This window comes from Tamandua tetradactyla, chromosome 19 (assembly GCF_023851605.1).
Source record: "Tamandua tetradactyla isolate mTamTet1 chromosome 19, mTamTet1.pri, whole genome shotgun sequence".
Lineage (NCBI taxonomy): Eukaryota > Metazoa > Chordata > Mammalia > Pilosa > Myrmecophagidae > Tamandua > Tamandua tetradactyla.
The window spans coordinates 48663209-48690007 of record NC_135345.1 but is presented as its reverse complement, the minus strand read 5'-3'; the positions used below and the strand labels follow the sequence as shown (position 1 = coordinate 48690007).

At 33.1% G+C, this 26799-nt stretch overlaps 1 protein-coding gene across 4 annotated transcripts in view; it reads left to right on the top strand.

Annotated features, from left to right (window-relative positions):
• The window catches only part of GABRA2 (gamma-aminobutyric acid type A receptor subunit alpha2), a 158639-nt gene extending 133854 nt beyond the window's left edge, over positions 1 to 24785 (top strand). For 3 of the 4 annotated variants that reach the window (XM_077136780.1, XM_077136779.1, XM_077136778.1), the window contains exons 9-10: positions 7546 to 7748; positions 17921 to 24785. In XM_077136780.1, coding sequence (XP_076992895.1) covers positions 7546 to 7748; positions 17921 to 18217 — 500 coding nt within the window. In that variant the 3' untranslated portion in view covers positions 18218 to 24785. Of the gene's footprint in view, positions 1 to 7545; positions 7749 to 13222; positions 13403 to 17920 lie in introns of all 4 variants that reach the window. The other variant, XM_077136781.1, reaches the window with a different exon arrangement.
• The last annotated feature ends 2014 nt before the right edge of the window (positions 24786 to 26799 follow it).

The window sequence follows — 26799 nt, the reverse complement described above, 5'->3', positions numbered from 1 at the left end:
TTGGCTTTATTCCTCTTGACTCACAAGTTGTATAATTCCAAAGCCACTACTGGGATTGTGGCATGGTATTTATTGAAAAAAAATTTACAAACTTTCAAGAAAATGGTTCTATTGTCATCTGAGAAAGAAGATAAAATTTGGGGCAAAAAATAGTCTTAATCAAAAAACTTAGAAGGAAAAGCTGGGGAATGAGACAAAATACAAGCTTTGAAAAGTTCTGACATATTCTTGGGAATGTAGAAGGTCATATACATCCTCAGAATGGGCACATACTAGGAAAGAACTGAGAAGACCTTAAGCTCTCACTTTTGGTTGACTTTGAGCCTCTATGCGTGGCAGGAAGTGAAGGCTAAAGCAGAGTTATGAACTTCATAGTTGTGTGGGAGACTTGTCACAACCCTCAGTTGGCAACAAAGCTTACAGACTTTCTGTGTTTAGTTAAGAGAAATCACTATAAACTACAGCTAAAACAAATATCAGCAACAATAAATCCTGGAAAGAAGGAAAAATCTAATTTTCAGATGTGCTGTATTATAATATTCAAAATATACAGTCTCAACCACAATTACAAGATATATAAAGAAATAAGAAATTATGGCCTTTTCACATGAAGAAATCATTGAATAGCTTCCCTGAGGAAAGCCTGACATTGGATTTATTAGCCACATCCTTACAATAATCGATTTTAAGTATGTTGAAAGAGCTAAAGGAAAGATGGCTAAAGAACTGAAGTAAAGTATGACAATGATATATCACCAAACAAGGTATATCAATAAGGAGATAGAAATTATAAAAGGATATTCAAAAGTCTTTAATTAAAGATTAAATATACTATTCATCAATAGGTAACAAATATAAGGCACAAGCAGGAACCAAGGGAGGGAAGATACAGCTTAAATCTTGGCTTAAGAACAGCTTACCACTTTGAAATTTGTTTTATAACTACCTGTTAAAATATACTTTGAATTTTATTGCTTTGTTGTATATACGTTATATTTCACAATAAAAAACAATTAAAAATTAAATATCTGAAATGAAAAATTCACTAGAGAGACTCAATAGCAGGTTCAGATATTCAGAAGAAAGAGTCAGCAAGCTTGAAAATTGGTCGATGATAATTATCCAGTCTGAGGAACAGAAAGAAAGTCCAACATGCCTAATAGACCTGTTTGACAGCGCGAAGCATGCCACCATACATACAACAGAAGTCAAAAAAAAGAAGATTATAGAAAGGGACAAAAATAATATTTGAAGAAATGATTCTAAAACCTTCCCAAATTTCAGGTAATAAAAACATAAAACTTTCATCAAAGAAAATCTCAAAACTAGATGGCTTCATTGGTGAATTCTACCAAACATTTATAGAAGAATTAGCACCAAGTCTTCTTAGACTCTTCCAAACATCTGGTGGGATGGGAACACTTCCTAACTTATTCTGTAAGAACAGAAGATACCAAAACCAGACAGAGACAATGTAAGAAAATAAAACTAGAAACCAATATCCCTTATACATTTTGATGCAACTATCCTCAACAATATACTAGTAAATCAAATCCAGCAATATATAAAAAGGACACTCCAGGGCAAAGTGAGATTTATTCCAGTAATGCAATACTAGTTTTACATATGGAAAGCAATCAAGGAATGTAACAAATCAATGCAAAATAAAATAGAAAACAACACATCATCATCTCAATAGATACATAAAAGCCTTTGACAAAATACAACATGCCTTCATGATAAAAATAATCAATTTAGAGTAGAAGGGGACTTCTGATAAAAGCCATCTCTAGCAAACTCAAAACTAGCATCATACTTATGTATAAGCATGAAAACTTTTCCCTTAAGACCAAGAACAAATTAAGGATTTCTACTCTTACCACTTCTATTCAACATTGTACTAGAAGTTATAGCCAGCAAAATTAGACAAGGAAAAGAAATAAAAAGCATCCAGATTGGAAAGGAAGAATTAAAACTATTTGTATGTCAGTTTCCTGTATGCTAAGATAAATAGCATCCAGTGGGTTGGTTTAACAACATTAAGTTATTGCACTTTCAGAACCTGGCAGACTTGCTTCCATCCAGCATCAGTAGTGTTCTGGCTAGCCAGCAATCTTGAGTTCCTAGGTTTTGCTATCACAAAGCCAGGTTCTCTTCTTTCTCTCCTGGGTTCTGTTGATTTCCACCATCTTGCTTCCCCACATGGTTTTCTCCTCATAAAACCTCCAGTAGTAGAATTAAAACCCAACCGTTTTCAACTGGGCCACACCATAACTGAAAATAACATCTTTAAAAGGTCCTGTTTACAATGGATTCACACCTACAGGAATGAGTTAAGATTAAGCAAATGGTTTTGTTTTTGTAATTCAATCTACCACACTATATTTGCAGATGACGTGATCTTATATGTAGATAACCCTAAAGGATCCACATAAAAATTCTTACAGCTAATAAAAAAAACATCAAGGCTGTGGGATAGAAGATAGAATCAATTGTCTGTCTATACACTAGAAACCAACATTCCAAAAATGAAAATAAAAAACAATTCATTTCCAAAGCACCAAACATAAAAATATCCTCGTATATTAAACAAAGAAGAATAAGACATAGTCACTGAAAATTATAAAACTTTGTTGAAAGAAATTAAAATAGACCTAATAACTGGAAAGAGATCCAGTGTTCATGATTAGAACATGATGGAATTTCTTCACCTGCTCTTTAGAATCCTTTGTACTGTGAAATAATAAAGTGGTCATTTGTTGAGAATCTCCCTTGTGCCTGAGTCTCTCGCATGTTGCAACTCGTTCCACACAAGGGACCCAGAATAACCAAAATAATCTTGGAAAATAAGAACAAATTTGGAGGACTTACACTTACATATTTCAAAATTGACTATTTCTATAAAGTTACAGTAATCAAGAGAGTGAGAGTGTACAGCTTGTCTAAAGAAAGACAGATAGATCAATGAAATAGAATTAAGAGTCCGAAACTAAATCAATACATCTATGGTCAGTGGATTTTTTACAGAAGTGCTAAATGTGCAAGGTTGAAAGAAAAGTCTCCAACAAATGGTGTTGAGCCAAATGAATAGCCACAAGCAAAAGAATAAATGTGAACTCTATGTCAAACTATATACAAAATTTAACTTAAAATGGATCAAAACTCTAAATATAAGAATTAAAACTATAAAACTCTTAGGGAATATAGCTCTAAATCTTTGTGACCTTGGGTAAGGACTGTCTTTTTAAAAATTATTCCAAGAACAAAGTAACTAAAAATAGATAAATTAGATTTCATCAAAGTTAAAAAAAATTATGAATCAAAAAATGTGACGGTAACCCACAGAATGGGATAAAATATTTGGAAATCATACTATCTGGTAAGGTTTTAGTATCCAGAATATATAAAGAACTCTAAACTCAACAATAAAGGGACTAAGAAACCAATTTAAAAATGGGCAAAAGATTTAAATACAAGGAAGATACTCAGATGGCCAATATGCACATGAAATGTGATGAGGGAAATGTAAATCAAAACAACAATGAAATCCCACTGCATGCCCACTGAGATAGCTATTATATTTTTTAATTAAAAAAAGAGAGAAATAGCAAATATTGGCCAGTATATAAAGGAACTGGAACCTCTTATCTTGCTGTTGCAAATGTAAAATGGTGCAGCCGCTGTTGGGCAGTTCTTCAATGATTATACATATAGTTACCCAATAAACCAGCAGTTCCACTCCTAGATATATATTTAAGAGAATTGAAAATTTACATTGACAAAAAAAGCTTGTACACAAATATTCATAGCAGCATTATTTATAGTAGCCCCAAATTGGAAACATCACATATGTTCATCAACTGATGAAGAGAGAAACATTTAGTATATAGAGATATAATGGACTACTGTTCAGTCATAGAAAAAAATGAAATATCAATGCATGCTATAACATGAATGAACCTGGAAAAGATGCTAAATGAAAGAAGTCAGACAAAAAAAAGGCAACTTTATGTGTCCATTTATGTGAAACGTCCAGTATAGAGATGTTTCTGTCTCATTCTTTAGAGACAGAAAGTAGATTAGTGGTTTCTGGCATGGGGTGGGGGAATTTGGAAGTGACTGCTAACAAGTGTGGAATTTTTTAGGGCAGTGGCAGAAATGTTCTGGAGTTAGTGATAATGGTTGCACAATAGTGTGGATATACTAAAAACCACGGAATTATACACTTTAAATGGTACATTTTCTGTTTTTTGAAATTTAACTTCAATAAAAAATTGCAAAAATAAAGGAAAAAAAAATGAAAAATTATGTCCATACATAGACTTGAACATAAATAGTTGGTGATGCTTTATTGGTAATAGCCCCAAACTGAATACAACCCAAATGTCTATCAATAGATGAATGAATAAACAAGCTGTGGCATATCAATATGAGATATTGCTCAGATATAAAAGAGAATGAACTATGAATGCACACTATAATATGGGTGAATATCTAAATAATTGTCCTGGATGAAACAAGCCAGACACTTAATTAAAGTTTAATTTTAATTAAATTAAAAGAGTACACACTTAATAATTCCATTTAGTAAATTTCTAGGAAATGAATATCAGCTATAGTGATGGAACGCACATTAGTAGTTGCCTGGGGATGAGGAAGAGAGGGCAGGGAAGGAAGGGAGGGATTACATTTGGAGTAATAGACACATTCATTTCTTTGATTCTGGTATGGTTCATATGTGTGTACACATGTGAAACTTACACTTTAAATATGGGCAGTTTATTGCAAGTCACTTATTCCTTAATAATGCTGTTAAAAATACTAGGGGATACTGACTAATAACTTTTCAAAGTGGTAGAACCAATTTATGATTCTTATGAAAGGGTGTGTCCATTTCCTCCACATCTTCACCACCAGCATAGCATCGATCTAAGTTTTGCTAACATAAGCTGCTGATAATGTTGTCTAAAAAAGACACCTAATTGTGGCCTTTTTGTATTTCTTTGACTGCTAGTGAAGTTGATTATATTTTCATATATTAGTTCTTCATTTGCACTTCTTATATTGTTGATACATGCATGTGTGCATAAATATCTGAATTCTATTCTATTTGTTTATTTTGCTGCATCCAAGTTTTAAAAGAAACCTATTTAAAACCTCTCACAGTTTGATACATGCATGTGCAATGTGTTTCTATAAACATTTTTTAGTATTGACTCAGCGACAGGATAACTAAATTGATTTTTCTACCTTTTCTCCACCCACTACCTCAGTCTATCATTCTCACATTCAGCTTCATTCAGTGTACTAACATTATTGTATTACAGTTAAGTAGGATTGTACTATCAGTTTCTGAATTTTTATAATCAGTCCTGTTGTACAATCTGCATCCTTTCATATCCAATTACCCAATATCTATTTCCTGATGGTCTCTGTTCTCAACTGAAATTCTCCAAATTCATTCACTGATGTTAGGTCATGTCAGTGCGACCATACAGTATTTGTCCTTTTGTTTCTGGCTAATCTCACTTTGGAAGCTTCTTAATGACTACTTCAATTTCTTTACTTGAGTTTGGTTTGTTGAGGTTGTCTGTTTCTTATCAAGTCAATGTTTGTTGTGCATGCCTTTCTAGGAAGTTGTTCATTTCATCTACATTGTCTAGTTTATTAGCATAAAGTTGTTCATAGTATCCTCTCACTACTTCCTTTATTTCTGCTGGGTCAGTGATTAGGTCTCCGCTTCCATTTCTGACTTTATTTATTTGCATCATTTTCTTCTTTTTGTCAGCCTCGGTAAGGGTCCATCAATCTTACTGATTTTCTCATAGAATCAACTTCTGATTTTGTTAATTTTCTCGATTATTTTCATGTTCTCAATTTCATTTATTTCTGCTCTAATTTTCATTATTTCTTTCCTTTTGCTTGCTTTGGAGTAAGTCTGCTGTTCTTTCTCTAGTTCTTCCAAGTGGACAGTTAATTCCTCGATTTTTGCCCTTTCTTCTTTTTTAATATAGGCGTTTAGGACAATAAATTTCCCTCTTAGCACTGTCTTTGCTACGTCCCATAAATTTTGACATGTTTTCATTTTTATTTGACTTGAGATATTTACTGATTTCTCTTGTTAATTTCTTCCTTGACCCACTAGTTGTTTAAGAGCGTGTTGTTGAGCCTCCATATATTTGTGAATTTTCTGGCCCTCTGACTATTATCGATTTCCAACTTCATTCCTTTATGATCTGAGAAAATGTTTTATATGATTTCATCTTTTAAAATATATTGAGACTTGCTTTGTGACCAAGCATATATTTTATCCTTGAGAATGATCCATGAGCACTTGAGAAAAAAGATGTATCCTGCTGTTATGGGGTATAATATTCTATAAAGGTCTGTTAAGTCTAGCTCATTTATTGTATTATTCAAATTCTCTGTTTTTTTACTGATACTCTGTCTAGATGTTCTGTCCATTGATGAGAGTTGGAAATTGAAGGTTCCAACTATTATAGATGTGTCTATTTCTCTTTTCAATGTTTTCCTCATGTATTTTGGAACACACAGGCTTGGTGCATAAATATTTATAATGGCTGCATCTTCTTGTTGAATTGTTGTTCCTTTTGTTGATACATAGCGTCAGAATGGATTAAAAAACAGGACCCAACTATATGCTGTCTACAGGAGACGGCATCTTAGACCCAAGGATAAACATAGGTTGAAAGTGAAAGGTTGGGAAAAGATATTTCATGCAAACAACAATCAGAAAAGAGCAGGAATAGCTATACTAATATCCAACAAATTAAACTGCAAATATAAAACAATTAAGAGACAAAGAAGGAAACTTACCTTCTTTTTAATTAGGAATAGTGATTCCTCTGACTGCTGGCAGGAAAGGGATGCAATGAAAGGAAACACATAATTGTTTAAAACAACAAAAATATGAAAGTTCTTCAAAAAAGTAATGATTTATATTTTTATCGGATTTTATTTTTCTAATTGTTTGTTTTATTTCCTATAGATGGTAAGCTACACTAAGAAATAATTTATATCCTCCTAATGCCAAGCAGCCCAGAATTAATTTCATACTTTGAATGAAGAACAACTTAATTACCCTTCCATCGTGATCACCAGTGCGGATGACCATATTGTTTAACATGAGTCAAATATATGGTGAAAAAATTAGCACGAGGCTTTGATGTATTTTTTTTAAATTAATATTAATGGGCAATTGGTCAGTTTAAACTGAATGCTCTCTTTCTCACAGGTAATTCTGCTTTGGTTTCATCAATTCTTTTAACCTCAACAGTAACTAAGAAGGGAAAAAGTAGGTAATTCAAAACAAAAATGAAATCTGAGCATTTTTTCAAATGTAAAACTGGAATAATTTGCTTTGTATTGTTTTCTTCTAGAGAGATTTTTTTTAAGTGGATAGGAGTGGCACTGAAAAGTTCTGAATAGAGTGGTATTAAAAATGTTTTGTTTAAAAAAAAATGCTTCCAATCTCTTCCTCCTCGTACTTGCTGATGTTTTTGGTTCCTATCTTTTCTTCCGCAGGAGTAACAACTGTTCTAACAATGACAACCCTAAGCATCAGTGCTCGGAATTCTCTCCCCAAAGTGGCTTATGCAACTGCCATGGACTGGTTTATTGCTGTCTGTTATGCATTTGTGTTCTCTGCCCTAATTGAATTTGCAACTGTTAATTACTTCACCAAAAGAGGATGGGCTTGGGATGGGAAGAGTGTAGTAAATGACAAGGTAAGTGAGACCATACTTCCCATTGTAATTAAATATGTTTCTAAAGGTTAACATTAAGGATATTCAAACTTTAAAAGATATATTGAAATAAATTAGAAGCATACAGATTTCTTTCAAAATCTGTACTTGCCTGAAATCCTTTAGAAGTGCTGATAGAGGTAATATTTCTGTTAAAACCACTTCCTGGCATCTGTTGTGCTCTGTACATCAGGTACTGTGCTAAATTTTTTACATGCACTCTCATGTAATTCTCGCAGCAACCTTATAAGTAGGGTCTCATCTTAATCCCTACCCCCTTTTTTAAGGACAAAACTGAGGCTTCAGAACATTAGAACAGTGGCCAAGTTCACGCAATTAGTTAATAGATGTACTTGAACCCAAATCTGTCTGTTTGACCACTAAGTTCATGCATTTAAACATCACCCTACATTATAATAAAGAGGTTGGGAAAAGAAACTGGAAACATTATCTTTACCAGTTATAGAATTTCAGATCCTCTAGATGAGTCAGATATTCCTCATCTATCCTCATCTCTGTTGCTTGAATATAAAAGCCCCGGCAACAATTTCCCTCCCCCATACAGTATACAACAAGGAAGTAGGTGCTAGAATGCATAGACAGTTGGTGTTGTTCACATGGTCTATAGGGGAAAGTTATTTGTTTTTAAGATTAGCTTCTTTGGGGTTTATTGGTGCCCATTTTTAGGTGTTAAATACAGAAGCTAGTAGAAGTCTTGTGTATTGATATGATAGATTTTTCGTTTCTTATTTTTAAATTGTTATTCATCTGCCTTAAGTAGGAAGCTTTGGGCATATCATGAGATAGAGTATTCTTATAATAGTAAAAAGTTATTATTTGTACGTTTCCTTTCCTAATAAATCTACCTAAAGGTTTCTTCCATTAAATCTGGAATAATATCCTTATTGAATTTATTTCTTTTTAAATTATTTGAATTTAAGTAGCTTTTCTCATTTCTACGTCCATATTAAAGTTTAATCATACACTGCGTGCTATCGTTTGTCTTGATCTTTTTCATAAAAGTTTTAACAAGAATGTTTCTTTATTTCATTTTATAAGTTGTGTTTTACCGACTAACAGAGCCAACAAGTCAATACTTAAGGAATCTGATCAATTTTTTATGCTTATCTTCTAGGCTATTACCCCGTTACCATTATGTTTATTGTTGATTGATGTTTTCATTTCCCATGCAGTATGTTGCTCTTTCAGTGCTATTTATGTATTTACTTCTTTTTAGTTATATCAGTTACATTTGCACTTACATTTTTTGAAAATAAAATGCTAGTTAGTCCTTTTTAAATATAAATAATATAAAATTAAATCGTATACTTTTGTGGATTAAAAGAAGCCCCAAATTTACTGTTATATTATACTGAAGTTTAGTGTTATATTATTTTTAATGCTGTGGTGTGCCAATCAAATTGACATTGCATGTGGCATGTCAAATAATATGCCTTCTTAAACCTTGAATTTGGAAAATGGACATGTTTATGAATGGAGAATGCAAAATTTTGATGGTACACTCTAAAATCAATGACTTAATACTGTTAAATATTTGATTTATGTCTGCCTGTATGTCATACCACACCTAGGCAAGATAAATCCTCGTCAGATTTGCAAGAAAACAATTAAAATTGTTTATGTTATTTCAGTTATTTTTGTTAAGTTTAAGAAACATTACTTCAAACATGTAGTCTGATTTCCTTCACGGCTGCCTAGCTAGAGTACCTGGTGCTTAGTAGGCATTTTGAAAATATTTATTGAATAAATGAATAAAATGAGTTTTGATATTAAATCTGGCAATGTATACCAGTAAGAGGACTTCCTTAACTTAATTTAAAGGGTCTTTAAACTTTACAATGGGGACTTTATGAATAGGTCCTCAATCCAATTCCATGATTCAAATGAACCTAACCTGGAAATAACTAGGTCATGAGAATTAAGAGAAAATCAAGGAAAGTGTCCCAAATTGGCCTATCTGCCTAACAGATATTTCAGTGCAGTCTACCTCTGCTTTCATTTTCCTTCTGTTTGTTTTCTTAAGTGGAAAGTATTAATTTTACTGAAATACGGAGTTCTTATCCACAGGCCCTATTGGTGTCCTTTCAGACTAGCCATGCAGGGAGTGGTAGAATTATTCCTCTGATTTCAAAGTTAGTGAACATGGGTTGATTCAGTTAAATTTGTGTCAATCCAAAGCTACGAAAACATCTTAGATGTTTGTAGACTAGCAAGTATTAATTCGCTTCATAAGAATAATCACTCAGAGATAATTACCAAAATTATGTGTTTAAAAATATATTTAATATAAAGTGCATATCTGGATTGTACTCTGACCTTTTTAAAGTTAGCTTTTATAAATAAATACATGAATCCAATCTTTCATAAATTCCGGCTACCTTTAAACACCATGTTAGAAGGCAGCTGACAAGGTTTTTTGCCCTTTTTTCCCCCTCATTTTCTATCTATCTTTGTGATTGATCTTAGACAAGATGTTACACCATTTTTATGCTCAATTTTCATAGTTGTGAAATTGGGCCAAGACAACTTTCTATTCTATAAATGTAGTATTCAATCAAATGATCTAACTCAATTTTTTATGCCAAATATCTCCGTATATAAACCCTCAAGTCCTTCTGGAACCTACTTCATACCTAGTATTATTCTTGCCCAAGACTAATTCTTCCACTTCAGCTCATAATGTTTTTCCTTTTTATTCTGTTATCAATCTTGATCCATCAGTTATTATTTTTGCTCTATTATCTTCAAACTCATCTTCTATCAACTGTTGTCTTCCTTTCAGCTTATGAGGAAGAATAACATTAGCATAAAAGCATAAATGAAATTCCTCAGGTCATATGCCACCACCTTCCCCAATCTTTAGTTCTCAACCTAGTATAATACAATTGCTTATCCATTTATTCTCCTATAACTGAAGGGCACCAATAACTTTCACATTTTCAGGTCAAATAATAAGAATTTCCCATTTCCCTCAAAAGATCCTCGTTGAACCTTTCTACTATTATGCTCCAGAATCCCATTTCTGTCCCCAATCAACAACATTTTCACTTCCTTGCCTCCTTAATACAGGCCTCAGAATATCAATTTCCTTTCCTCACATCCTGGCAGCTGTCACTATTTATTCTATGCTTTGAGATTTTCTTCGAGTTCAGAGTGGATCCAGCCTCCCTAGCATCTGCTCATGTTTATTGCCAAAAAGATTCATTTCAGCTGTTTTTGTTTTTACTATTCATTGTGTTTTTCTCAATTTAGGGATGTTACTGATAATGTTTGCAGGGATATCTGCAACACTAAACATACTACCCACCCACTTCTACTCCTCAACCAAGCAATTCCCATTCATTTTCAGCTCAAATATGAACTCCTAAGGAAATGTCTGATCTCTCTCACCACCACCACCATGGATTAGATTTCGGTTGTTAGCAATTAGTATCACCCTGTGATTTTTTTTTTGCGTCACAGCCCTTATCAGAGTTTGTAATCAAATATTCAACTCCTTCATTGATCATGATGACAATGACTATGTTATTTTCATGAATCATGTATCCCTGTCCCTCTGCCCAGTATTTCGTACATAGTCAGTGCTCAGCAGACATTGTATATAATTATGAAGTAATTACCACATTAAAGTCTACAATCCATAACTTTAACTTAACTTCCAGGGTCATGTAGAGTAACTATACTCCTTTCTTTTAACTTCCAAGATCATACATCCACCCTGTTCCTTAGACATTTCTACCTGAACATAACGTCTCAATCTCTGCATATCTAGAGAAATAAAAATAAAAGAAACAAAAATAAAACCTCCTAAATTGATTTTATATTGTTCTCCAGCCCACACATAGTAATTGCTCTGAAATCCATTCCTCATTGAATGATAGAACCTAGACTCACATACAGTAACTTGGAAGTCATTCTCACTGTCTAACCAGTCACCAAATCTTATCCCATCTCCTACATATATACCTTGGACCATGCCCTCACTTGCTGCCATTTTTTAATAGTGTACTTGACTGTTCCCTTGTCTCCCTCCAAACCTTCCTTTATATTACTACCAGAGTTAAATTTTTAAAACAAATCAGATCAATTAACTCTATCTCTTTAATGAATTGCCGAAGATAGTTCTTCAAAAAGCTAGACTAATATGGCCTAAGTTTACTTTCTCATATATTTTTTTACATGATGAATAGTAAGGAAAATTATTTTTGTTATCTATTATGTACTTACTACTATGCTAAGGTACTATGCTTAGCTCTCTGGCTAATTTACTCTTTATAAGAACCCTAAAAAGTGTCTGGGAATATCCACACTTTGGAAATAAGGAAAGATAGGCTTGGTCAAATGAGGTTAGTTGTCCAGGATCACATATTTAATAAGTGGTGCACCCAGGGTTGAATTTAGATCTCAAAGCCCATTCTCGTATTCTTCCCCTTGTCATCACAAGCCAAAAATTTCCCCCAGACATCCCTGCCTCTAAATATTGTATATGTTGACTTTTTTTCCCTCCCTAGCTGACAAACTCCTTCTTATCACCAAGGCTTATATGAATTTTCTTAATCTTGGAATATTCAGGATTTATCAAATCATCTCCTCCATTATGTTTCCACAATCCTTGCATTAATTCTTTTTACATCATCTCATTACATTATAGCTTTCTTTATTAAAAACAAATCTGTTTCTAATATGAGGGTACAAGGTCTGAGATAGGAAATAGTTCTTTCTTATTCACCATTGTATCTGCCATTATCTAGCACAGCATCTGGCACCTAGTTTATTTGAATTTAATAAAAAATAATTAATATTAATTATTTGAGATTGTTTCTAATTCTAAATTTGAGTCAGAGATCCTACAATGGCCAAGGGAGGCATATTTTCTGAAAATAAAAATAGATATAAATTACCTAGAAAACTGACAGACTAATGTAATATCCAAACTATCACAGAATGTGCCAGTATTTTGTGGTTCACTCAATGCAATTCATAGAAAACATCACATTTAAAGTACATTTTATCATTTCTTTGTGTTTTTAAATTTCCTGCCTTTATCCAAAATAATTTCAAACAGTTTGCCAAAAGAAAGCATGCCCATAAGTTATAATAAAATAAAATAAAAATACATATAGGAAATTAGGGTGAAATAAAGTAGACTGCAAATATTTCCACCACTTGGGACTGCATAATCAATAGCTATGGTAGGTGTGCTTCAAATTCTGAGCTCCTCAGCAACAAGAGTAAAACATGGGGGGGAAACATTTTTTTTTAATCAAGAAATGGGCTCATAAATTTCCTTAGAGAAAAACTTTTATTTATATTGAATTCTTTTTTAAAAAATATCACATAGACTTTATACTGGGGAAAGCTGAGTAATTCAGCAAGTAAGGTGGACATGTACCCAATAAAGGCAATAATGAATTTCATATTGATGTTTCTTGTAGTCCCCTTCAATAAAAGCTGGAGGCATTACATTAACATACAACTCAGTGAAGGCAATTCTTCAAGGAGCTAAGCTAATATGGTCCAATTATATAGCTTTCTCATGGCCCAGTTTAATCCAAGGAAAGACTTTAGAGTATTTAGAGAAGTGGATGGACTGTATAACCTTCAAACAATCGTCTGTAAGTATCACTTTTCTCAGTGAGTGTGGTTAGCAGGCAGTTAACAGTAGCGTTATTTGACCAGGGAGCATCTTTTTGTTTGACAAGTTGTGGGTTTTCTAATACCCACAATGACTTTAAAAAGGCAGCGTGGTGTTGGAGAGAAAGCAAAAGTTCACAATATAGAAGAGCTGTTATTTCATGTATTTATTTATACATATTTATTTATTTGTTCATTTTTGCCCCATTGTCTGTTACATTTAGACTTTGACATGAGATCCCCGTTTCCTTAGTATAAGGTAAGGGACAGCATCTGTGGCTGCTTCCAGCTCTGAAACAATGTGATTGTTAGTTTCATTCGTACGTCGGGTCACTTCACTAATAGGTGTCTATGTTTTAGATATTTTTCTCTACTACTTTAAGAAAGCCAATATTAGTTCACCCCCATGGTATAAGCATTGTTATTTCTGTAATCAGGGGTTTTCCAGAATTGAGCTTTGAGCTTTTCTATATATTTACAGAGACTATAATAACATAATAAACTCAAAATATTTTGAGTCCTATAAAGTATCATTGAAAAAATAGAAAATTCAATTAAATTACTTTGGGTTACAGTCACCTTTCATTCTACTTTATAAGCCATACTTTCCCCCATTTCCCACTTATATGAGTTTCAGTAACAAAACAAATTCCACAGATGTTTTTTGGTTGGGCTTATTTTATTAATAGTTTCCTACACCAATGCCTGATAACATTGAGGATTTTCAGAATAATTACATAATAGAATTGTATAAAAATATATAATTATGCTTTGTTAATCTAACAAAATCTTGTAGTCTATCGACTTCATTCCTTTACATTACATTATATTTCATACGTTTCATAGATATAGATAATAGTAAACATCTAATACATATCATTCATTGACTCATCCAGAAAGCAATTTTTGAGCTAGCTCTGTGCCAGGAACTGTACTAGGAGTGCTGCAGTGCATAATCTATAGTTATAAGAAGCTCTATAATAAAGTGGAATAAGAAACAGAAAAATGAAAATATATACATATGTATACATATATATATGTCTGTGTGTGTTTGTGTGTTGTTTGTGTGTGTGTGTAATTTGCCATTATAGAGACCAGCACCAGGGTTCTATGGAAGCATATAGAAGGAGTACTAAATTCGGCAGTAGTATGTGATACCTCAATTGACATGACACTGAGCTGAGTCAGTGTTGTTCTGGAATGGCAGGAAGTAAAATGCGCCTGACTCGGCTACTGATGTGGGATTAGTTACCAGTGACTGGTTCAAGCATGAGACCACCATGCACAGGTCAGACCATCCAGGAGGGCATACAGATTCTAAGCCGGGAGTGAGGGTCAAAGGCGAATACCTATAGATGGAGAAGCCTAGCGAAACGTAGTGGTTACTAAATCATATATATATATATGCATATATACATGCATGTATGTTCCTGTGTCCAGAGTGAAAGCCACAAGACTCATTGCAGTCTAGGAGAAAATAGCAGTGTAGTTTGCACTCTTTACCTCCATTTGGTTTTAACATTATTTTCGAACCCTAGCAGATCAGTGTCTTATAATGGACAATAATACAATGGATTATGGGAACTTAATCTGTACACTTTACTTTAGAAAACCTTAGAATTATAAAACAACTATGAATTCAATAATATTTTCTCTCTATACTTGATTTTGATTTTAAATAGATAGTGATAGTTTACTTTTGATTTGAAATAATTATTTTCAAATGTACTAAACAGAAGTATTTTCTTACTTAAAGTAAGACTTTGTAAGATTCTGAACCAGAAAAGCTTTGCTGTGTAGTGGCTAGAAATTGAGTAACTATAGCCCTGTGGAGGCACCCTGCACTTCATTCAATGAATTGGTAAGACTTACAGCTGCCCATCACTGGGTTCTTGACTGAAAATAAGACTTATGGTTGTTGCACTTTCCTTGTTACTCATTCTGAAAATGCTAATTTTTTCAAGTTCCCAGGGAGCCTTTGAATCCCAAACCAGCAGTGCCTTATAGAGATGCCTAGCCTGCCTCTGAAGTTTATATTTATATTCAGAAATTGAAGTCATTCTTTGGACAATAAGACAAAATGAGAGGATTTTGTCCTTTGTACCTAAGTCAATAAAAGTTGCGAACATATAATGGAATGACTTAGCATTTTTTAAATGGAGTTCACAGTGGTGGGATAACATGAAAAATGCCAATATACAAATACACTGATATTTGATTGGTACATACTGGTAGGGCCCTTCTGGTTATTCATAGCCAGTGTTGACTCTCACTGGTCAGAGCCTCTTCTGACTTGGTAGCTCCTCTCATCTAATATTTGTTAAATATTTTTAGTATCCCATGTGCATATATGTACAATTGAATGGAATTTGTTGGGTGGGGGGTGGGTGAACAGGCAGGGTATTTGTAAGCATTAGTAGAGAGTCCCTATCTGTAGTCACCTGCTGCCACAAAGAGCATTTCCATTGTATTTCTTTGTCTCCATGTCTAAATCCTATACCATAATTTCAGACCCAATTTAAATGCCCCACTTCCATGAAAACTTCCTTGAACTCTTCTACATGATGTTAAATATGTATTCCTTCTACCAAAGATGGAAATTATTATTACCTACACATTTTGTATGTCAGTGATCATTGCCTTGCTTGTAGCAGAGTTATAAATATCACTACTCTCCACTAAAAGACTTCATGTTTCTCCATATGGTTAGAATTATACATTAGTTCATTTGATCATCACGGCAGTTTGATGTGGCTTTGGTATCGTCTCCCTTTTTTGCAAACTGGACATTGAAGCATGAAGAGGCTAAGGAACTTTCTCAAGATCCCAGTTCTCTATATATGCAATTTGGTATCATTTTGAAAGATGTTTTGGTTTCCTTGAATAACAATATAAACAAAAGATGTTACCTACTTTATGGGTTTAAGAGTCCTTTTGGAAAATCTGAACAACTTATGTAAACCTCAATGGGAATATTTTAGAGAGAAGTACTCCTTTGTTTCAAACAGCTCCCTCATGCAGAAGGTCACATACCATAATGTTGAAAGGCAGAGGTGCCAAAGTCACATGCATCTAGTTTGTGGGCTTTCTCAGCCGTATAGTAGGTAGGAGACCTAGTCAAGTCCCATACCCTTTACTCACCATTTCTGAGGTAATAACTTGGGGCTAATAGTGGAACTTACCTCTTCTCCAGTGGTGAAGTTTGTGAGTGACAGGCTTAAGACTGGGACTGACACATTTTTCTCCAAAGTACTAGTTATCTTTCTGTGATTCATTTTACACTAACAGATTTAACATACATTTGTAAGGCAGGAACTAGAGGAATTGTTATTTAAGAAAAGCTGTTTCACTTTTGTACAGTTGCAAATGGTAAGACCTTACCCCTGCTTCTTTTATATTCCAGCCAGGCCTGAATAGAAGCCTTGTCAGCAGGAAGAAGAGGAGAGGGAGGAAAACAATGCCAGTCAAGTTGGGGGAAATCCAGGCATGTTTGCAGATCCTCCTGGGCTTTCAGAGCCACCCTCTTCTCTAGTTTTACTTGAATTTTTTGAGAGCTCCTAATTCAAAATAATTGATACCCCAAATAAATTTCTAGGCCAATCTTTTGATTTTACCTACTTGCTATTTTTGGATCATCAATTGCTGGCTCAAATTTGTCTGCATTTAAATGAGTTATAGTGCATTTTATTAATATAGAAGTGCAGGTAACTACCATTTATATTTTCAGGTTTCACTATGTCAACTTTGTATTTTGTTCCTACCTTGTGGAGGGCACCATGCTAAATTCTGAAATTGCTAAAGGTAACAAGAAAGACGTGGCACCAGATTTCATTGAACTTAGATCCTAGTGGGAAGGGATGATGTTAGTCAAATTATCACACAAATAAAGAAAACATTTACGCATTTTGAAAAATACCATGATGTAAACAAATTGTGGGTTATGAAAACATGCATGGAGAATGAGATCTATATTTATCAGAGGGGTTAGGGAAGATTTTACTGAGGAAATGACATTTAAATGGAGACCAAAATGTGAGAGGAAACTAGTCATGTGAAAAAGTGGATCAGGAGGGCATTCTAGGCTTAGGGACTGGTATGGCCAAAAGCAGCAAAGCAAGGAGGTATTCTTAAAACTGAAATTAATCTATGAGCACTGGTATTTAAACAAAAGAAGGAAGCCATGGTAAGAAGTATTGATTTTATCAGCAGCTTAGTTCCATGAGATGCTGATTAAGAAATTTAGGAAGGGAGTGACATGATCCAATTCATGTTTTGGAAGGAACCACAAAAGTGGTTCTCCAGGAAAAGGACATCATTGATTTTTCTGTTTTTCCTCATCCTTATGGTTTAGAATTTACCTCCCTTTAAGTCACTAAATTCCTCCTTCTGAAGGATAATGATATTCATCAAGACACTTTTCTTCAGAATTTGAACTGGAGTTTGGAAAATTTTATGTAACAGGCTCAACCATACTGTTTAATTCTTGTGTTTTTCAATAGAAAAAAGAGAAAGCCTCTGTCATGATACAGAACAATGCTTATGCAGTGGCTGTAGCCAATTATGCCCCGAATCTATCAAAAGACCCAGTTCTCTCCACCATCTCCAAGAGTGCAACCACGCCAGAACCCAGCAAGAAGCCGGAAAACAAGCCAGCCGAAGCCAAGAAAACATTCAACAGTGTCAGCAAAATTGACAGAATGTCTAGAATAGTTTTCCCAGTTTTGTTTGGTACATTTAATTTAGTTTACTGGGCTACGTATTTAAACAGGGAACCCGTATTAGGGTTCAGTCCTTGAATCTAGACACAGGGTTATCTTTGGGATGTATAGCAACATTAAAATTGGTTTGTTTTGCTATGTACAGTCTGACTAATAACTGCTAATTTGTGAACCAACATGTAAAGTGTGTATATAATGAAATAGCTTTCCAGTAAATGTCTAATGGAGACACACATTTGCTAACTTGTGGAACTGCAGGCAGAAGTACCCCATGACAAAAGAGCCATCATCTTTTTAAACATTTACTCTAGGAACTGGTTCAAAGTGGATTTCAGATCTCTTGATTTATTTCCTATTCTCCTAATAGAAGTGAAAGTGGGGATGCTACACCACACTTTAGGGATGCTTTTGATTTAGGTATTAACTAGAAGTATTTTCTACTGTTGCCTAATTATAATGTAAAATAACATCATTCGAAGATGAATTTTCCTTAGTGGGGACTGATAACTGTAACATCAGTTCCCTTCCTGAGTATATAACAGGAAGCTTGGCTCACATAAGGAAAAAAACTAGAGATTCAAAATCAGCTTTCAATTACTGTGTATAGTGTCTGTGTCCATGTACACATTACAGCATGATGAACTCAAATAATTATGAGTCACCCCTTACAGGATGCTAATTATGTCTAGAATTTAGTAACTATCAGAATGTCATGGTCATTATATTTGTAGATTCACAGGTTATTTGAAAGTAATAGGTGAAATCAAGCAAATTATTTTAATCATTGGAAACTAAATTTAAATATATCTGTCTTACCCTTTTCAGGTATGTGTTGTATTGAAATTGATCAGCTAAATTTCTTGGTGCTGGAGACTGGAAAAAAAGTATCCAATTCAGCTGCTGTGGAACAACATTCATACTGGATTAGAAAATTGTGCCAAAACTCCTCCTGATGAGAATTCATAGGTGCCACGGATATAGATAAGCACTCATATGATTCTCTTCTTTCCTGTTTACTGCAAATTCTGCCTTAAGGCTTCTTTTCATTAGGACTCAGAAGCCACTAATTAAAAGGAAAGGGCAGTTAATTGGCACACTTTTCTGTCTTGAAAGCAGCTCTTTCAGATAAGAATTAATGTAAATCTGCTTTTGTAAATTGTAACTTTGAATTTCGCTGAATCAAATTTACAACAGCTTTGTATATCAGAAAAGGTTTTGGTAAGAGTTGAACATTTTTAAACTGAAACTTTAAAAATTACTGACAGATTATTATTTCATACACACCTACACACACGCACACACACACAGGTGCACATAAAATAAGTAGCTAAATTAGAAGCCGCAGTTTTCAATTTTATATAATTAGTAACTATTACTAGGTAAAATTTGTTTTTTCTTTTAATATATTAAAAATATTCTTTATGCCCCTGGAATGTACCAATAAAAGTTAATGATTGCTTTTCATGCCTAATGTTCAAAGTTTGTGACAAATCTAAAATCATTTTGATTCCATATAAATTAGCAGTTATTAGTTGTCTTTTAATAATAGATACACTTTTATGATGTTGTCTTTGTAAAAACATAAGTGGTCAAAAAGTGGCATTTCTTGTGGTTTTGTATAGTATTTGAGTCTAGTGCATAAATAAGTATGTTCAAAAAATCAAGAAAAGGAATATCTTATGAAAATAGGCAAAATCAAAACAAACATTGGTTTTCTTTTGCCTCATTTAAATTTTATTTTATGTTCAAAATTTGATTTGTTTTAGTGTAATTCTATTTTGTGCTTTGCATGGTTGTATTAATACTAAGGTCACAAATGCATATTATTAACAGAATTTGCCATGAAGACAGCCTTGACATTAAAATTCTCTCACAGAAGGCAATCCACAATCCTTAATAAAAAAATGTTGCATGAGCCAATAAATGTATTTCTTTTAATTCCCTTCCAAGTACACCTTCTTTGTTATCTAAATAGTTGTAAAATGTGTACTTTATTCATACACTGAAACAGAAGATATCCTATTTTCTTATCAATTTAAACATAGCATTGTTTTTGTGTAGTTTAGGGATGTGTGCAATAGTTTGAGAAAGTATATGATGCTTGAAGGCAAGCAATAAAAATGCTTTGTGTGGTATGCATCTATTAGAAATTTAAAAATATTTCCTGCACTGCCCCCTTAATGTCTGACTCATAAATTATAAATTTATAAATATGTATAAATGTAAATACAGTTGTAAATAACGGTTTCTGTAAGGCAACAGAAAAGACTCATATCTACCTTGGGTAAAGGGCTGCACATACATCGATGGCACCAGTTTTAACAGAGCCTATGGCAGATTGAACAGGAAAGCTATCATTGTTTTTACTTGTATTCTTCTTTGTAGTTTCAATTGTTAAAATCTTATTTCAGCATAAGAACATCCTCACAGGTCACATGCTCCAATAATGTGGATCAAGATTTTCTATTATTTCTCTAACATTGGTATATTTTTGAACACTTCTTATTCTTTTTACAAGTTTATATAAAGCAAAGGGAGCTTTTGCTCTTGTTAGAGGATGCTTCATGGGAAAACACTTTTTAAATATAGAACCATGGTCCTCACAATTATTCTCCCTTCCATAGACAAATTAAAAACAAAAAATAAGAATGACAGTGATTTACCAAAATAAGACCAATGTTTTAGGAATTGCATCTTTAATATCCTGAGGTTGGTCTCTTTGGCCCATAAATCTTCTACCTATTTCATGCCGTTGTACATTGATATAAAGATTTATGGTATGTACAAAATGTAGATAATAGATGTATATATAGAGAGATATAATCTCATCATTGTATAGCTATTGCTCTGATTCAGCTAATACTTATTCAACAAATATTTTTGACCTCCTACTTTGTGCCATGCCCTGCAATTGGTGTTAATACAATTCATATAACACCTACAGAATTTAGTTGAAAATTTAAATACAGCACATTCTTATAAAGACTTAAAGACTAAATGAAAAATGTAATCCTCTGCCTGCTAGAGTGGTAGCTATCTTGCTCTTTTCTGCTCTACATGTTCCTATGTGTTTGAATATAAAAATGTAATTAATATAACCGTTTAATAAATTTTTTAAAACGAGTCATTTTTTTAAGTGCCAGACTTAATGTTGAACACTCTTTTCAGGGATCCCTCTATTTCCAATTAATCTCAGGGTTGGATAAGTGATCCCCGTGAGCCATGTTTCCAAAATTATTCTTATCTTAAATAGTTCATAATTATTTAAAACAAATCACAATTGATATATCACTTCATTCTTGTATTTCCTTTTGTAGCTCTCTGTATATCACACATGTACTTACATGGCTCTTTTTGCATCCCTGGGTGAGTGAACTGAACTCTGCTATGATATTCTCATTGAATCAAAAAGGGCACCAAAGTACTATGGCTACTGCTCTCTGGCATGACCTGTCAGCATTCCAATGAGAGAGGAGAAGTAGCTCAAGTAATTTCCTGCATTGTCCTAGGTCTCCAGCATCTATTAAGAATTTTTGCTTCATGTGCTCCATGCATGATGCCCTTAAGATGATGTCTATGAAACTAAAAAATGTTTATTAATTAATTTGAAGTCTGGGGCCAGTTAATAAACCTATCAAACAAGTTATTCCTGTTATTAAGCTTTTGACATTCATAGGTCCATTAGCACATTTTGGAAGCAATTGCTATTTTTTGTTTTATCTTTTCAACTGAAAAAACTCAGAATTGCAAGGCTATCATGAACTGGCCCATTACTATCCATAGTGACATTTTTTTTTTCTTTTAATGTAGGTCCCATGTGCATGTTGAGCTTCCTTTTTAGAAATCCAAAATATGTTGAAGCATAAAATTTAAACTGGGTGATTATTTTTAACATCCGTATGCTTGAAAATCATGGATAGCATATCAAAACCACTAGTAACAGTATGGGAAAAAATATTAAGATGACAAATTTTTCTCCATTGAATTTTTGCTTTAGAAAGTAAAGGTCAGTATTGAATAAAATTCTTCAACATCCATAATCATTGTGCCGTCAAAATGATTAGGCATACTGACATTTTTCCAATTTAAGCATCATATTTTCATCAAATTCAGTACCTTAAAAATGGGAAAAGAAATTCCAAGAAGAAAAACCCACATGGAAAATGAGGGTGTTGCTAATCAAATCAAGTGATACATTTTCCCTTTTTCCTAAGAAAGGGAGAAAATTATATTATGTATGTATATACAGAAATATTTTAAGAGTCATGAATCTATCAAAATAAGCATTTTGATTAAAATACTAAAATAGATGAAGTTCATATGAAAGGTATTTGGGGAAAATATAACAAGGTATTCAAAACTCTGTTTCTTATAAGAAGTATGCATCATATTTTTGTTGAAATTCTTAACATATTTAGACAACTGTCTTCAATATCCTTTGGTTGAAATATTATAAATTTTGTCTGTTATATAAAGAACACTTTCTTACACAGCTCATTATATATGCACATTACCACATAATAAAAGCTAATATTGCCAATAGGAAAAACATTTAAATGGTTTATGTTTCAGTTTAGAGTAATATTCTCCAAGAACCTTTAATAAGGCCTTAGCTAGATATATATATATGTATGAGAGAGATAAGACATAACTTTGAGAAATTCAGATAAATATATGTAATTTTAATGATTTATAATTGAACCCAATCACAATTATAGCTCTTATTAAACTTGCAATTAAATAAATCAATAGAATGTCTTTTTAATAGATATATAGCAGACTTAGTCTTGAGCCCTAATGTATGGCTAGAAATATCCTTCCTATATAGATTTAACCATTTTTCCAATGTTTCTAGTTGGTTTTTCTCTTGAGCTATTTAATTCAGAATGATCTCTCACTTTTGCTTTATAATGTTGGATTATTATATCTTAACTCCAAGCTTTCTCAATGGAGGTTTTTGAAAACTTTTAAAAATTAAGTACTTGGTTCATCATTTAGAAATGATCATTATTGATCAATTTCATACTTCACTTTTTGAGTTGAAGTGGTTCTCTGTACACATCTCAGGCACTCATCTAACACCTTTACATATATTAGCTCATTCAGTCCTCAAAGCGACCCTAATCACTATGTGGTTCGAATTCTAGAATTTCTATATTGTTTACTTACACCAGCCTACCACGTATTTTAAGAAAAGTAAGTAAAAAAACAAAAAACAAAAAAAGAAAAAACACTATATTTTTCTTTGCTTTAATCTAAATTTATGCTTAAGCCTTTTGGGGAACATTCACCTAATAACAGGGCTGTTATCTGCCTTTCTAGAAGACAAAATCCAATAAACACTAAATAAGAAAATACTTCACTATAAAGCAACCATGAATTCATTTTAGTAAAACTAATTACTAATATTCATTACAATTCAGATTCTGGAGCTATATTGCATTTTTCTTTTGGGGCCCACTGATAGTGTATACAAGTGCACGTAAAGTAAGGAGTGCATGCCCCCTTTATTTTCTTCTATTATTTTCTCAGATTTGGAAATCATTAGGGATGTTTTGTCTTTTTTCTGATATTGTTGATTTTCAGACATTTAAACTTGGAATTTTAAGGAAACCCATCAGAGTGCAATGACAATGTATTGATTTCATCAAATAATTTGTTGCAAATCACTATTTGCAGAGAGAAGCCTAAACTAACCCAAATAACCACCACTATTGGGATGGCTGTGTATGTTGAATGAGCTTACGTTGGTGTAAAAATTATATTTTTTAGACTTCTTTTTTCAGAAGAGTTACTTTACCATAGCATGCTGTCAAAATGCAGACCTCTTATTGGATAAGTATGACTACCTCCCACATTGGTCATCTGTGAAAACAGATAGTACTAGGAAAGCAAAACCAAGAGGTCAGATACAGAATCACTTTCCAAGCAATTACTTGTAGATTTGTTACCAATTTGTTTATTTTATTGTTTAAACATTCAGTATAGTAGTAAAAGCATTTGGCTGTGCTTTAAATCCACCATAATGTGTGTGTGTAGAAGCTTAAAGTATGATTAGAAAGGACTAAATGAAACTGGACATTTTAGACACAATATTCATGAATTCAACCTTGCCATCATAGATACGTCCTTGACTGTTCATTTTGGACGCCTGAGTCATTACTGGTGTCAATTGTTTTGGTATCCTATTTTGTTTTTACGATTTTCTTGAGCAAATACAAATTCAGGTTTGGATGTGCTTCATGCTGAGGAATGTGATTTTTCACGCAATAATTCCCTTCAGAACTGATGTGCATGGAAACTTAAAAATGTTTCATATCTGTTGCTAAATTAGAAAGGAATGGACACAAAAAATAAAATATTTTCCCTTGCTACAAATTAATAATAAAATACCATGCATAGAGAACTTCATGTTGAATGCTCCAACACTAAACTGATTATCATATTATGTGAAATTTGAAATTTTTAAAGTAACCGTTTGCTCAGATGGTAGGTTTCTGGTTTGAGAAAACAATTCAGGAGCTGATACTATTTGTAATTTGTGACCTTGTTTTAATTGGGAAAATCACCGTTTTTTACAAATGTAAGACAATTTGACCTTTAGTGAATGTGTAATTATGCTTGCTGTTAATAAAAAAACAACTAATTAACCACATGCAAATTAATGCTAATCATTATCTTTTTGTACTTATTAAAATTGATTTAAATACACTTGTTCTGAAAGTTGTGCTTTTTATACTCTAATCATTACATGTTTGCTTACAAAAATTGAATTTTATTATAAATGTTGCTTTTGTATACTGGGATAGAACACTGATTTTTTTAATACCAATTTTTAATGCTGTTTCTAAATTTTTCTTAATACAAATTTATAGGGTGATAAGAAAGGTATGAATGCACCCTGAAATTTTCTATTCTTGTCAGGAGGAATCAGGAATTAATAATATTGATCATTTTAACTCTTCAAGAAAGTATTTCTGTGGAAATGTAAGTTCATCCAGAAAATTGCCAACCTTCTATCATAAAAAATGTCACATTTATATGAAACTATTAAATAAAATGAATAAGATTTTCCTTTCTTTAGATAGACTGAAATTCATTGTTCCATTTGTAAACCCAGAAATCCTGTACAATATTCTTTTTGGATCTAGTCTCTTAATTTAGTACATTATTATTTAAATGATCTCTTCTTTTGATTACTGTTAGTATTACTAACATTAAATATTTTAATATGGCAGAAAGTTATTACAACAGAATAATGTCTAGCAACATGTCAACATGGTAAGTTTTTTTTATGTCCAATAGTTCTCAACCCTAGCCACATTTTAAAATTCTTCGAGACTTTTTTTTTATTAGCCCCACCTTAGACCAAGTCAATCTGTATCCTGTGTAAGTTATGAGAATTTTTTTAAAAGCCCAAGCACTTCCAATCTATTGTTATTTTCACATATATTTTTATTTTGTAAACTTTTGCATGGGCTCCTCCTATCTCTGTTTCTTCTTGGGTACCTCTGCTTGCTGGTTTAAAGCATTTGTTTAATTCATGTTATTAAAGAATAGAAGAAAAACTATAAAATTAAATGACTTTTCCAAGATAACTTTTTCATATAGTAAATTTAAATAATACCCATCCTTATGCACAAAGTAATCCTTGAAATTTTATTCTAATTCATCAATTAAAATGACTAACTCTTAAATAGTACTCCAAACTTCCATAGTCAATTATGAACCATGTGATTAAATATATATATATAATATATATATGAAAGTAAATATTTGCAGCCTATACTTTTTAATCTAATATTTAAAAAAAAATAGAGTAGCATATTTTTGCTAGTAATTGCCTGGGAGAAATATGCTCAAATTAAATAATGAGATGTGTTAACAGCTCTAAATTCACATCCCAGTGAAATTATAGCAAGTGTAATACTAAATACTTCAGATTCAGCCTGTTTCCCCTAGTATCAGTCATTTTTATAGGTCAGCCTTTCTTGAAATCATGTGAATGAAAGCATGGTAATACTAGAATCATTCATGTCTCCTTTGCCCTGAGGAATTTGAAAAGGTACCAGCTGGAGGTCCTGAAGGGATTCTATGGAAGTTGTCTCACTTTTAAAATCTAAAGCCAGGTGTTCTAGTTTGCTAGCTGCTAGAATGCAATATATCAGAAACGGAACGGCTTTTAAAAAGGGGAATTTAATGAGTTGCTAGTTTACAGTTCTAAGGCTGAGAAAATGTCCAATTAAAACAAGTCTATAGAAATGTCCAGTCAAAAGCATCCATCCAGGGAAAGATACCCTGGTTCTAGAAGGCCAATGAAGTTCAGGGTTTTTCTCTCAAGTGAGAAGGCACATGGCGAACACAGTCAGGGCTTCTCTCTCAGCTGGAAGGGCACATGGCAAATACAGCATCATCTGCTAGCTTTCTCTCCTGGCTTCCTATTTCATGAAGCTCCCCGGGAGGCGTTTTCCTTCTTCATCTCCAAAGGTTGCTGGCTCGTAGACTCTCTGCATCTCATGGCTACACCATTCTGCTCTCTCTGAATCTCTCATTCCCCTTTGATGGGACTCCAATAAACCAATCAAGACCCACCCAAATGGATAAAGACATGTCGTCCCCTAATCCACTTTAACAACCACTCTTGACTAAATCACATCATC